Source organism: Protomyctophum parallelum (assembly GCF_964188405.1).
Source record: "Protomyctophum parallelum genome assembly, chromosome: 4".
In the NCBI taxonomy this organism is placed as follows: domain Eukaryota; kingdom Metazoa; phylum Chordata; class Actinopteri; order Myctophiformes; family Myctophidae; genus Protomyctophum; species Protomyctophum parallelum.
Genome location: NC_139700.1, coordinates 6,997,102 through 7,011,640, shown reverse-complemented (window position 1 = coordinate 7,011,640; position 14,539 = coordinate 6,997,102). Strand labels below are relative to the sequence as shown.

At 41.6% G+C, this 14,539-nt stretch overlaps 1 protein-coding gene across 2 annotated transcripts in view; it reads left to right on the top strand.

Annotated features, from left to right (window-relative positions):
- mical2b (microtubule associated monooxygenase, calponin and LIM domain containing 2b) overlaps positions 1-14,144 on the top strand; it is a 67,371-nt gene extending 53,227 nt beyond the window's left edge. The window contains exons 26-37 of one of the 2 annotated variants that reach the window (XM_083762332.1): positions 5,359-5,511; positions 6,091-6,141; positions 8,201-8,280; positions 8,675-8,815; positions 9,882-10,051; positions 10,398-10,777; positions 10,914-10,993; positions 11,128-11,223; positions 11,763-11,856; positions 12,474-12,585; positions 12,689-12,762; positions 13,606-14,144. In XM_083762332.1, coding sequence (XP_083618458.1) covers positions 5,359-5,511; positions 6,091-6,141; positions 8,201-8,280; positions 8,675-8,815; positions 9,882-10,051; positions 10,398-10,777; positions 10,914-10,993; positions 11,128-11,223; positions 11,763-11,856; positions 12,474-12,585; positions 12,689-12,762; positions 13,606-13,832 — 1,658 coding nt within the window. In that variant the 3' untranslated portion in view covers positions 13,833-14,144. Of the gene's footprint in view, positions 1-3,794; positions 4,360-5,358; positions 5,512-6,090; positions 6,142-8,200; positions 8,281-8,674; positions 8,816-9,881; positions 10,052-10,397; positions 10,778-10,913; positions 10,994-11,127; positions 11,224-11,762; positions 11,857-12,473; positions 12,586-12,688; positions 12,763-13,605 lie in introns of those variants that run through there. The other variant, XM_083762333.1, reaches the window with a different exon arrangement.
- The last annotated feature ends 395 nt before the right edge of the window (positions 14,145-14,539 follow it).

Below are 14,539 nucleotides of genomic sequence, written 5' to 3'. Positions count from 1 at the left end.
GAAAGAGAAGGGAACCAGATACCAGATAATATAGTCTGTGGCCCCTTTTCCACCAAAATAACTTTTGGTTCTAGATTTGGTTCCGTTCTAGATTCTCGGAACCTTGGTGCTTTTACGGAACCGGTGGCCATTTTTTGGTTCCACTTCCAAAAAACATTGTGAACTGATTCATTTTCAGTGGAAACACTCTGAACTGGTTCAATATTACGCAGGGAAAAAAGGAACCTAACCGTTTCAACCCCAGTGGAAATGGGGCCTCAGTGAGTCAACTGGCTTATCTGGAGCTGATAAGTCTTGGTAATCTATACTATAATTTATAATACATGGACTTTAAGTTTATTTTATTTTTATTTACCATACCTTTTTGGTGGGTGTAATGGCCATGTTTATTTTTGTCCTAGTTAAAGGAGAATGTCATGCTAGAAGGCTTTCTTACCTTTAGTTGTAGTTGGTAGGTCTGCACCAAAGTGGTCCAGGTGTTATTTTTTGCAAAAACACATTATTGGCTATTTCCCCTACCCCACCATAAGCCCTCAATGGGGCATTGGATTTGAGTGCTAATTCGCTTAATTCCATCGCTCGCAGAATCTTTGTTTTATATATCCTCTCTTCATAATGTCAACAGTGCTGTATGTGTAGCGTCACACTTTACTCCATAGTAACGCCATTGCCGTGCTCCAGCCATAAAGCGTGAACTCTCGTCTATTGCGAGACTTTGCGACCTCCATCCACTTGCATGGAGCAAGTCTCGTGATAGATGAGACTTCACGCTTTACTGGAACACGGCAACGGCGTTACTATGGAGTAAAGTGTGACGCCACACATTCTGTTGACATTATGAAGAGATTTGATTTTCAAGTGATGGAAATAAGCAAAGAAATTGGCACTAAAACCCAACGCCCCAATCCCCCATTGAGGGCTTATGGTGGGGTAGAGGAAATGGCCAATAATGTGTTTTTACACAAAATAACACCTGGACCACTTTGGTGCGGACCTAAAACTACAACCAAAGGTAAGAACGCCTTCTAGCATGACATTCTCCTTTAAGGTCTGAGGACCCGAAATGAAATGACTCTGCGGGAAGTTCTCTTTTTGCACTTGTCAAAAAGCTAGATAATTACTTTACCATTATCATCTGCTTGAATCCAAATAAATTGTTTTCTCAATAAGAGGGTCTCTTAGTGTTGACGGTGTCGAGTGCAGCTTTGAACTTGTTTGAGTTTGTTCAGGCAAGTAGCCATCAAGATTCAGCAGACATGTTGACTTTGAATGAGTCTGACGTCACTTCCATGACCCCTCTGGGAGTGTTTTCCCCATTCCAAATCCCAACTGTATCAAACAACTACATATCATAAACGACACTGATGAGGAACGACACTCATTTTTGGAACGGGGTTAAAAGATGTCTATAGGATTTTTATTGAGATAAACACAACTGTGACGCATGGAAGGTGGGTCTGACGTCAGGAAACCCAACTGACGCATGGAGGGTGGTTCTGACGTCAGGAAACCCAACTGACGCATGGAGGGTGGTTCTGACGTCAGGAAACCCAACTGACGCATGGAGGGTGGTTCTGACGTCAGGAAACCCAACTGACGCATGGAGGGTGGTTCTGACGTCGGGATCATCAACAGTCAGGCTTTGAATAAGTTGATTTAATCATGTCATCTATGGACCCGTGGATAATATCCCCATTTGAAATCTATTCGGTTCTACTGAATCAAAGAAGCTTGTCTGGTACAAGTGAGCCAATTGGATTGACTATAATTTATATATGCATGGCATTTGATGGCAATAAAGGTTACCCTGAACCATGCCCATTGACTTCAATCATGAAAGGCATTTGGATCTTGGCTTTATTTTTATATAGAAATGGGCCTCACAAAGTGATCATTGCTCATGAAGTCACTTGACTGTGTGTATTGCATGAACTGCACCTAAACCCCAGCTACCTGTATGCACTTCACCAGAGGAATATGCAGTGGAAATGCCAAAACAGTATTTTTCAGTGTAATTACAATAGATTTCTTTTTTTAATATTTATTTTTGTATACTTTTGTTTTTGTTGCTACACTAAAGGTTATGATTCTATCGATTTTATTCGTGTTTATATTTGAAGACCGCTCGCTATAAGAATCGACAGACTATACTTTTTTATTTTATTTATTCTTTATTTTGTTTTTACCATGATAAATTAACTTGAATATGCAGAATCGGCCAAAAAAAATTATGTTCATGAAAGTGAAAATATGTCCCACTCTTTTCAGCTTCATCACATTCTTAAACGTCTAATTTGTAGCTTGTAATGAACACCTTGATATTTTTTTGCAAATGTTCTACACTATATTGTAAATGGTGACGATGCCTTAATCAGGTGAATGAACACTTGCTGAACATATGGTAATTGACGGTGTTTATGTATTAAATATAACTTAAGGTATTTCTATTTAGGATTAGAAATGTAATAATGAAAAATATGCTCCTCCTTGACTTACATTGTACGCTGAAACGGCTCTCAAAGTCACTCTTTTAGTACGTAAACAAACTCAAACAAAGTTGATTCAGACAATATAGCACATCACCAAACCTTGTACTGTTGTTGTAAAAATGTTAACTTCCTGATGATTTTACTATTTTAAGATCTGGATCCACGGATCCAGTCCATGTTTTCTTCCTAATAAAAATAGCAAAATCAACCGAAATCAGGAAGTTGACATTTTTATAAAATCACACCTGTGTGAACTGAGTGGTGCAACTCCGCATGGGGGTCCCGGGAACTTACAGAGACAGACGTACAGTAGGGACATACGTACATAGGGACACACAGCTCAGCATAGGAGTGGCTGCACCACTCAAAAACTAAAAACAGTACGAGGTTTGGTGATGTTCTATATTGTCTGAATAAACTTTGTTCATTTTTTGTTTACGTACTAAAAGAGTGACTTTGAAAGCAGTTTCAGAATACACTAAGTCAATGAGGAGCATATTTTGAATTATCAATTTCACTGGAGCAATATTTCATTTCTTGTCCACATTTGGATTTGCATAATGGCAAGGTTATACACAACCCAAACCAATACCAATTTGGTCTTACACAACGTATTACAGTATGCAGTTACGTACATACTCTTATTTATTGCAATCTTTCCCCTTTGGGGAGCTCAGTATGACTTTTTTTTAATCTTCCCATTCATCTTCCAACTTCCATTTTTTTCCATTCCATTTGCTTTTCTTCCATTTATTCCCTTTTTTTCATCCCTCTTTTTTTTTCTCCCATATTCACTTCATTTCGTCCAGTCTGTTTCAAGTTTCCAATGCTGCACTCTCTGATTGGCTGATTCCTGGCAGCAGGGAAGGTGACGATTGGCCTGCTATTGGTAACAATGACCTTGTCATGTTGCATTTGCATTGGCTGCACAGTTCCACCTCCCTTCCACCTCATACTGTAGCACATTAACCCCATCATTGAGATGGCATGGCCTATCAGTGGCATGTGCATGTTGTAACTCGGCTAATTGTCATGTAGGCTACAGTACGTTAGATGCATTTGGTGAGATTTTTAACAGACATTGGTTTGTCATTTTCGTCCCCAACACGCACGCTAACCCCACTAACTGTTACGCTGTGCTCCTCCCTAACGCAAACGTAAATATGATTGCCCCTTCGTTGCATTGGGCTTGCTAATGTATTTTTTATTCTGATGGGCAGCCCTCCCATTTTTCTCAGGCCCATCTGACAGTATCATATGTATCCACGTGTCTGTTGGTCTGTCTGTGGTTTTCGTCTCTTTCAGAAGGAGGCCTTGCCCCCTCAGAGCCCCTTTCCAGATCACTCTCATGCACCTCGTAGACTTTTCTCAGGAGATCATCGGTCTTTCCCTCCATTATGTCGTAGCTTTTTGCACACTGCCAGAGTATTATGTTTTGGCTGTACTGTATATTTTTATATAAGTAAGTCTTTAAATCGCCTGCCTATCTTGTCTTGTTTTCCAAAGTGAAATAAACTATACATTTGCCTATAAATTACCTGCTTCTTCATTTGTTACAAATTAACTGCATTTGCCAGTTATTGCCTAGTATAGAATAGTCGTTCGGAACATTACATTACATTACAACCTAACTTCATCAATAACACTTAACAGAAACCACTTCCCAAAACGCAAATCCCATCTCTACCCATTATGTGCTAAGTTGGACTAACATTGCCCACACCTATAGTTTACACCACAACTCTTGTTTACCTAACAATTTTTGTATGCATCCTGCCACCTCATACGAGGACTTGGACACAACAGCTTTTGGGGTTATCTATACCTTGGAATAGTTTATCCCCTATTTATCCCCAATGTATATTGCTGACTTCAACTCACTCCAAAAGGCCATAACATGACCTCCAAAGCCAAATCTCAACTCAACTTGAGTCAGATTGTATTCCATCAAACCAAACTTGACACAAATCAAATCAAACTGATCTGTTTTTGAAGTGAATCGTCGTGAATCATCTGTTGGACACTGTTTGTGGGTCTCTTCTATCCTTGCCTCCTGATCTATTTCTGTATTTTCAGCATAATGTGGTAGAGATTACAGTACTTGCAATCTTGACGTGAGAGTGCCCTCAGCATTCACTTTGAGGCAGTAATATTGTGTCGCACCTTTCTTGCCCTTAATTCAGTTAAATTGGGGACATAAAATGGCATACAGTAAGTGGAAGGATCATGTCCACTGCCTTTAAACGTGATGAGCACACAGCCTTTTGCATGTCTATAGAAACTCATTCAGATACTCTCTTGTCAATTATTTGCAAGTGTACTTGAACCAAATGGAATTATCTGTGGAATCATTCTGTACAATATTGGCTACGTTGTACTGTGAGTATTGAACCATGAATAGAATGTATGTTTTGTCGTCATATGCACTGCTTGTTTTCTCATGGGATGTGTATATTGAACGTAACACTGATTGAAATGGCATATATTTACATATGCTGTATTTACATACATTTGCATTGTTATGTAAAGGGTATAGCATACTACTGGACATTTTCTTTTCCTAGTAAAACGTCATGAAAAAGTGTCCAGTTTTGATTTTCAGTAGCTGAAGCCATTTACCATTTTTTACCTTTTACATTTGAGTGTATGAGTAGCGACTAGCGAGGATATCTATGCTTGAATAAAAGTAATAGCTGAGAGCATTTTAATTAAGAGTACAGTACAGAATATATGTAGGGTAGGGTACGACATTTATTTTTAAGGAGAACATGTATGCAACTCTAGTTTGAGATGCCCTTTATATGAGCTAAATATTCCTTTTTATTTCATTTGAATTTAGAAGCATGCTTAAATCTAGTTTTGCTTACAGGTGGAGAGATCAGATCGCATGCTATGGCAGGGAAAGTCGCGCTAGCCCAGAAACAAGTTCTACAGGTCGGTTTGGTACCACAGATGCCGGAGGAGGCTTTGAACCCATCCTGTGTGACAGAACCGACACCACAGGACCCCACGGGAGCCAAAGGTCAGTGCTTGCTCTGTCTGTGAATCCCCTTCCTCCACTTAGGTCAGGGAGAGCAGGGTGCGGCACACATAGCTGTTCTCCCACACTTAGCTGAATATTTGTTTTGGCATGTCTGCAGTGAATGTGCCTCTGCCCTGGACATTCCTACTGAGCAATAGCCGGCTATTAGACGTGCGTCTAAAAATGGGATAAAATGGGATAAAATGTCTAAAAAATTAAGTTTTTTTAGACGTCTATTCTTAGATTAGACGTTGATTAGCGGTTGTTTAAACGTCTATATATAGACCGTCTATATATAGACATTTTTAGACGTTTTTTATCCCATTTTTAGACTGCCCTTTAGACGAATATTAGACGTCTATTAGACCAAAACATGCAAAACATGCTGGATTCAGTCCACGGGCACGCACACGCACACACAGGCGCACACAGACAGACAGCTCCAGCCACTGCTACAGTATATGCACATTAGTGACAGTGTGGTGCCCCCTCCTGTTTGGTTATAGATCCTAGGAGGATGATGACTAAAGATAATCACTAACCCTTCTTTATGGTGTTCTCCACAATCGCCACCTGCAGATCACGTTAAGTTGGACAAAAACAGTCGATGGAAGAGGAAGATCCAAGCGAGTGAGTAGCCCACCTCTTGCTTTGCCTCCGCGTTGCTTGTTGTTCATGTCCGTCTGTCCTGGAACGTCACTCTTTTATTTCTACAGAGAACAGAATGTGGTTTTTAGTCACTTCTACTCTATTCCCTACTATTCAGTACTGTCCCTAACCCATTCTGACCTGAGATCAGATTCATACGAGGTTTCCACTGGACACACACTGGTCTGATTAACCCATTCTGACCTGAGATCAGATTCTAAAAATGTCAGTCGCTCTTCGATTTTTCAAAAAATAGCAGACCTACAAGCTCGTATCGCGCCACTCGGTGGCGCGATATGAGCTTGTAGATCTGCTATTTTTAAATAGCTAAAGCACGACATGATGCCAACACCAAAATGGGTTCCCGTTCAGAATGGGTTCTAATGGGCTTTGATAATCATTCATGCTAGGTTGATTTGGAGATGGCCTGCACTGGCCCTGGCCTGCAGTGGGTTGCAGGCTTCATCTCATAAAGGTTCTGTGTATCAAATGTGTAGTTTGATAAATGTGTTTGCCCCAAAAATTCGGGAAACCAAGTTGAAAGTTGTTGACGCAACACATGCAGGGGTTTACACAGCAGCACACAATGCAGATAACCACTATTGTCACCAATGACCCAGAAGTGGATCTGAGTGCTATCCGTCTACAAGCTGATGGCATTAAAATATTGTATAAAGAAGGAGCCTTCATCTGGGGGCCTTCCTTCAACAGTGCCCATATTTACATTGTTAATTAATGAAGTTATTTGCAAAGCTCCCAATGCTAGCCCCGAAAATGTATTTTTAATACCGGTAACTGGATTAAACGCATCCCTGCCTCCTGCTGCCACACTAGATTTGAGTGTTTTCCCCACATGAGAGCTTATGTGTGGTATTTAACCCATTTTGGACTGAAAAGAAATGTCTTATAAATCCTGACAGTTTTTAGGCCTATGTCAGTCAATATTTCATGTCAAGGACCCCAGAAATTATCTTTAATTGGCCTCCGACCCCCATCTGAAAATATGTTGTTCCAGAGACCCTCCCAGAAGCAAAGATTTGAGTTAAAAACGTTCGTTCTGAAAAAATATATTCCAAATTTGAGGCACATTTTCATGATTTTTCGAAAATGGCTAAAGCACAACATAGTGCTAACACCAAAAGGGGTTCCCGCACACAATTGGTTAAAGGCAATGAACGATGTTACCTAAAGCTCCGGGCTTTCGAACAAGGCTTCCTCCCGGCTCCTTCTGAAAGGTCAATGGCCTTTTAATTGGAAACCCTCTCTGAGCAGATTCACTGAATGTGGCTGAAGGCACGGTGAACGTGGTCTGGCACTCTGTAGCATATTGGAGTACTTACTAATATGCCATCTAAACGCTCTGCGGGAGATTTGTCCCCTTTGTGTGTTGCATGCATTTATTATGGCAATGCATGCTTGTATGATTTATTGATTGGTTATGTTGTACTTATACGACATTATTATGGAACAAACTGGATTGTGAAATGGGAGGTTTCTTATAATTTGTGTGTGTGTGTGTGTGTGTGTGAAAATCTTTCTTGTTGTTAAATATGTTTATGGAAAATCAATGAAATCACAGTTTTTAGGTTGGAGCTATGTAGCTAAAGTCAATACATAAACCTGTTTCAATGCAGTGTGTGGAACACTAGAGGGCAGTAATGTTTTAATAAATATGTCACTCTTGCTAATGTGGATGTTATGTTAATGTTACCTAGTTTCCCCTCCTATATAAAGGTTTAATGTTTGTCTGGTCTAAACAAACATTAAAAACGCTTTAAATGCCATTAACAATGAACAGAGTTTAATGTTTGTTTTTGTCTGTCACTGAGCAAATCGGCATATGAAGTTATCTTATGATATCGTGATGATGTAAGATGATAAGGGTTTTAGGGTTACCTAGTTGTTGGTTTTTTTCGGGTATATTTGGTTATGCGATATCCCTCGTCAGGAACTTTGAACGACGAACGTAGTTGTGTATCTTGTTTTGTATATCAACAACGACACCATTATCATACTCTGTCTCCTGTCCTCTGTTGTGCAGCCTTTCCGCTGTTCTTCATGAAGAAGACGGAGACGGAGACCATCCCTGAAGTTAACTCAGAATTTGAAGACATCCAATCTGTACGTATAATGTAGTCCACTCCGATGCTGCGTCGTTCACTCTGGCAGATACAAAGCTGCACAGTATCTGTCTCTTTGCAGCTTTGTATCTGAAGTTCCAGCTCAGCTTATTTGTAGCTTTTGTAGCGGCTACAAATGTCGGATGTATATTTGTATCTTCATGTTGCTGGCTTCCATTGAAAATGAATGGTAGAGTTTGTAGCTGCCAGGATGAACACAGCATGAATGTATTGTTTACAATCAACTTGTACATCTCTTAATTGAAATAACAGTATTACCGGTATAAATGGTTTGGTCGTTAAAGGCAAGAGTCAGAAGTTGTGGAGATTGTTTACTTTTTTAATTCTTATTTATTTATTTATGACCGTTGCGGCATGAATTGTCTTTGTTTCAGGACTCTGGCATTTCCGAGGACATGAAATGTGAGAACCACTCCGTCCTTGTTGAAGATGTCCCAAAGAAACGCCTAACCATATCTGCCTCCGAGAAAGAGAAGCTCCTCGACTGGAATCTGCCACTTACACCACGGGAGGAGGTAACCGGAATGCTCAGCTTAAAACACCCACACCCTCATTTTGTTTGAGGGCCGCTAGTCCCTCCTATGTCCAGCTTTGAGGGTCTGTCCAGCTTTGAGGGTCTGTGTAAACACAAACATTGAAGATGAAAGTGAAAATTGGTCGGAATGAGATGATGTATGATGGTGTAGGATGATAAGAGTGCCCCTAACTTCTCATGAGGTTAGGTTTAACCGTTGAGGCATAGTTTACTGAGCTTACGTTTAGGGATACCAGGCTGAGCAGTTTCGCTCGCTGTACGCCCGGGAGTGACTGTGTTTTCGGGCAAGCATTCTAGTATCCCAGGGACCAAGTTGGGATGACATTACTGACTTATATTGAACATTGATTGGCAAAGTACTTACTAGTGCTTTTCTGCCAATGGAATCTCACATTTCATTATCTCACTCTTTGTAAAAATCACATCTAATGTATGTTTTTTGCCAGCTTCCCAGATATCATAATATAACGTTTTATACTCGTCACTAGAACTGTCCTTTCACAGTCTCTAGCATTCACCCTCAACATATTCTGATTATTTTCAACCAAGCTGTTGATAATTATTCTGATTATTTTATTAATCTACTAGGATTCAATATCCAACATAACACTTAATTTTACGGTGATCTTATACAAGCAGCAGACATCTACAAACTTCTTATGTTTTTTTATTCTACGGGCTGACGTCATGGAACAAACTCCCACTGTACCTTCGACAGGCAGCCTCTGTAGACATTTTTAAAGCACATAAAACATAAGAAGCTTGTCCTCACTGTATTGCATTACTGCTTGTTTTTTTAATGTTTATGCCTTGCTTTTCTTTTCTTTTTTCTCCGTTGCTCTGTAAAGCACTTTGAGCTGCATTTCATGTCATGAAAGGTGCTATGCAAATAAAGTTTTATTATTATTATTATTACCCAGCAGTTAAACTTTTCATTTTGTAACTGCTGTCATTGTTCCATATCTCACATGGCCAGAGTGATGTGCGAAGATGAGAGGAATTAATGATCTTGATAACGTTTTGCCCATCCTGTGATGTTTTATCAGGTCAAAGCAGAGACTGGGGCAGAGAAACCTCAGGCCAACTTGAGCCAAGATCAGGAGCCAACTCCAAGCCAAATCCCTGCCTCGTCCACCTCGACCTTACAGATCATCACCAGCTTTTTAAAGAGGTCATTTGGCACACCCAATCCCCCCGCCAGCTCAGAAGTAACCATGTAAGTACAACATCGCCACACGTTTATTGTCGATTGGCAACCAGATTGAGTCAATTAGCAACCATTTCATGGCCTTTGGCAACCACCAAAAATATCCAGTATTTGAAGATATATATATATAATAAATAGAAACCTACAAAGAAATCGTCATTTTATTTGGTTACCTCCATAAAGTTACTATTGCACTACATTACATTTGCACATTTGTGTGCATCATTACATTTCAGCCATTGTGTGGCCACTTCACACTTCACACACAAGAGTGACAAGGTGTAAACTTGAATCTTCTCATCACATTTTGTAATATTGCTGACAAGAAACGTTCTTCTTACCCTATAATGACCAGGAGAGCCAGACCTAATGGCCCCCACAAACCGAGGCCCATGTCCGAGGGAGCGTTCAGCTTCAGCTCCCGGTTTGGCACGGGGCTTATGGAGCAGTCCATGGAGGAGACGCCCGCTCGGAGTCACACTCTGCTGGCCTCGGTGGGCACGGATCGCCGCGGGTCGGGCCAGGACCTGGCCTCCATACTGCAGCAGGTGTCGCTGGCGGGTCGGAGAGGCTCAGAGGGGGTGTTCTCTAACGGCGAGGCCTGCCTGCCCCCTCGCAGGAGGGTCAACTTCTTCTCGTCCCTGCGGCTGAAGAAGAGGGAGGCGTCCGAGAAAGAAGCGGAGGAGGAGGGTCAGAAGGAGATCAGGACCATCCTCACCAATATCAGAAACAAAGGTAGTAAAAAACCCTGTCAAACACTTGATGTTACACTGCATGTGCTACAATCAGAGAGGAAATAATAATTGGCCGTACATTCAAATGCAACGTCACACAACCTTATTTGGACTACGTGAACTGTATCCCGATCTAGCCTCCAGTCAGCAGAGTCTGGATCTGCAGTCGTCCTCCAGTGAGGAGGAAGATGGGCGTGATCCACCAACCAATCACAAGGTTAGGACAAATGGACAACATTCATGACAATGACAGGCACAGTTGCAGGGAGGCCTTTGTATTAAATGTTAATGTTTGTGTGCGTGTGCGTGTGTGTGTGTGTGTGTGTGTGTGTGTGTGTGCGTGCTGTCTAGTCACAGGTATCTTCTCAGAGACAGAAGAGGAAGCAGGAGAAGACGGTAGCCCAGCAGGCCAAAACAGATCAACTCAAGAGGCTCCATAGAGCTCAGGTATTATTTTAAGTTTTGAACGATCCTTGTTGAGTTTGTTTCAATTTGTAATAGGTCTGAATCCACCCGCTTGAATTAGTTTTAGACTAATCCTCAAACTCCATCCTAGAAGGCCTGGGCCGTGGCTCAGCGGTCCAGGCACCGTGGATGGTAGTCCAGTCTGGTAGTGTACCGCGGGTTCGACTCCCGATCCTGACGGTCTTTACTGTGTGTCACCCCCCCCCCCCCATTTCTCTCCCCCTTTCCTGTCAGCCTACCACCTATCACTTTATAAAGAAATATAAAAAAATAAGCCACAAAAACAAACATTTAAAAAACAAAATCCATCCTAGAACACAAATACCGACCCTATGAACTATGCCTGCGGGTTTTATAAATATTGAACCAATGAAAATTAACAAGAGCTTGTGTCTAAATGACTACATTGGATCCATTGGAACACATGGTTCTTTTCCTGAACAATGGGACGATATACTGGTAGAAATAAAGCGGCCTATACACTATGCTGTATGTACCATGATGTGACTTTCACTGTCTAGACGATCCAGAGACAACTGGAGGAGGTCGGGGAGAAGCAGAGGGACCTCGAGGAGAGAGGAGTGGCTATAGAGAAGATGCTCCGAGGAGAAACTGGTACTGTACCACACACACACACACACACACACACACACACACCCCTACATGGGCAAATGCATGGCAAATTTGAGTGTATAACCACGTTTGGTAACCAGAGAGCATACTGCATGTTTCTTACTAGAGCCTTTTTTTTAAGGATTCACGACCAAGTATTGAGTGCATAAAGTAATATTTCAGTTGATGTGTAATGCATCTGAAATATATGAAAGTTAAATTGTTCTTATTACATTATGGATTTTTTTTTTTTTTTTGAGAAGGCCCTGTATTCTTTAAAAATAAATCTGCCTAACGATGAAGTCGATGATGTCACTGGTGGAGCAGGTGGACGGGTTTCTGAACTGCCCACAGCCCTACTACTATGAGACACAAGTGGAAAAGAACTGTGGTATTTTATCATGAACATTAGTGAGGACCAATTATACGAAGATGGGTTGAAAGATGGTGACTTGGTCCTTTAAGGAGTTTCGTCTCTTGTTATAGAATCTCTGTCTTTCCTACCTACTTCGTTTTCTCCATCATTTTCTCCATCCATCACTGATGTATGTCTCTCTCTCTCTCTCTCTTCCCCCCCCCCCCCCCCCCACCCCTCCCAACCAATCATTCCTGTCTTCCAGATGAGTCCCAATCAGAAGATGACAATGAGGAGGCCCAGCTCTACCAGTCCTGGTTTAAATTGGTACTCCAGAAGAACAGACTCGCCCGCTATGAATCTGAGCTTGTGATTTTGTAAGTAACATTGCAAATACGTTTTGTAGCAGTGATGACGATAATCGGAGAAACCCATATATTTGAAGAGTTTTAAATGTCGGTGACGTTTCTCCTGTTTTAGTGCACAAGAGCTGGAACTGGAAGACACACAGAGCCAGCTGCAGCAGGAGCTACGACGTAGAATGGCTGTAGAAGGTAGGAGATGAACACACAAAATACACACGCACACTTCTTTATACAACCTAGTTCAGACCAAAGATTTGTGCCTGGAGAGAACCATTAAAAAAAACCATACAGCTAAACAAAACGGCTGCAGTGGCTCAGGGTTAGAGTGACCGCAAGGTTCCCAGTTCGAACCCGGGCTCCTCCAGAGTGTCAAAGTGTCCTTGAGCAAGACTCTCAACCCCTAATTGCTCCCGATGTGCAGGTTGGTGCCTTGCATGGTTTCCTCCGGCATCGGTGTGTGAATGGGTGAATGTAATGTACACTCTATGTAAAGATGTATGAATGGGTGAATGCATTGCACAATCTCTGTAAAGCGCCCTGGATAAAGGCGCTATATAAAAATGCACGATTTACCAAAACACATTGATATCTTAAATACTGTCGGATCTTTCATGCATGTTATTTTGCCCATAGACGTGAGGATCACACCTGTGCCGATTTATATCCCATAGTCTTAGTTTCTCATACAGATTATGTATATAGTTATATACGTATATATAATATACTCTTCCCGTCCCTGTGTCTTCATAACATTTTTGAGGGGTGCTAGCCCCTCCTATAGGCAGCATTAGTGTGGATTTTCACAAACATTAAATTCCCATTGACAATGAATGAAGAATTTACGTCATATGTGGACGAGCAAATCGGCTATTTTTGTCCTACACCAAGGTCAAATTCCCATTGACAATGAATGGAGAATTTACGTCATATGTGTCTGAGCAAATGATGTACAATGGTAAGAGCGCCCCTCACTTCACACGGGTGTGATGTCTTTCTTATAATGTACCTGTCCCTTCCTTACCATCCTTCCAGACACAATAAAGAGCGCCTCAGAGCTTCAAGAGGAGCAGGAGATCCTGGCCAAGATCATGCAAACGGTGGAGAGAAGAGACACCCTGGTCTCTGAGTTAGACGAGCAGAGGTTGAAGGAGAGAGCCGAGGACCAGGACCTGGACAGCCTGGTGTTTGCCCGGGGCTACGAGTTCCACTGGGCCCAGGAGGGGGGCAGCTCCTGGGATCTGGTAGAAGCTTCAATCTGAGTTCCACTGGGCCCAGGAGGGGGGCAGCTCCTGGGATCTGGTAGATTCTGGTATCTGAGAGAGTGATCTATGGATGTACACATTGAAGAGGGGCACCACTGCTGGCGATATGTTTGTCATTTGTTCTGTTGAAATGTACCGCGTGTGAGAAAGCAATGTGATAAAATCACAATTTTAAAAGACAGCGTGGTGAAAATGTCAGATTTCCCCTCCCAGGTAACGGGGAAGGGGTGACTTTTTAATTCAAAATGACAAATCTTGGGCCCTATGCGCCTATGTCGCCTTATACCTAAACCTTTTAGGCATGTTTTACCATTTTAAAACGGTGAAAATGTTTTTCAAGATAGTAAAAAATGCCTAAAATGATTATGCATAAGGGGTAAGATAAGGCCCAAAGTCTGCACACTGGATTAAAGGGCTCCCAGTCAAAGCTAAAAACAGTCTTCTTCGGAATGAGGCCACACAACAAGTCAACACTGTTTACGTGTGTAAGTAACTTCTCAGTCTGTGACTAATATGGTTTCATTTAAACTGTTTGTTTTCATGTTTTTGATTTACTAATTACTAGGTTCTTGAACTATGGGATGCCCAAGTGTGACACTGATGGGTCTCCATATGTGGGTTTCAACAGGCATCTTGGATCAAAGACAAACTTTAGTTCTCATTTAAAGGTCCCAGACTAAGAAGCCCAGGAAGTCATTTTTATT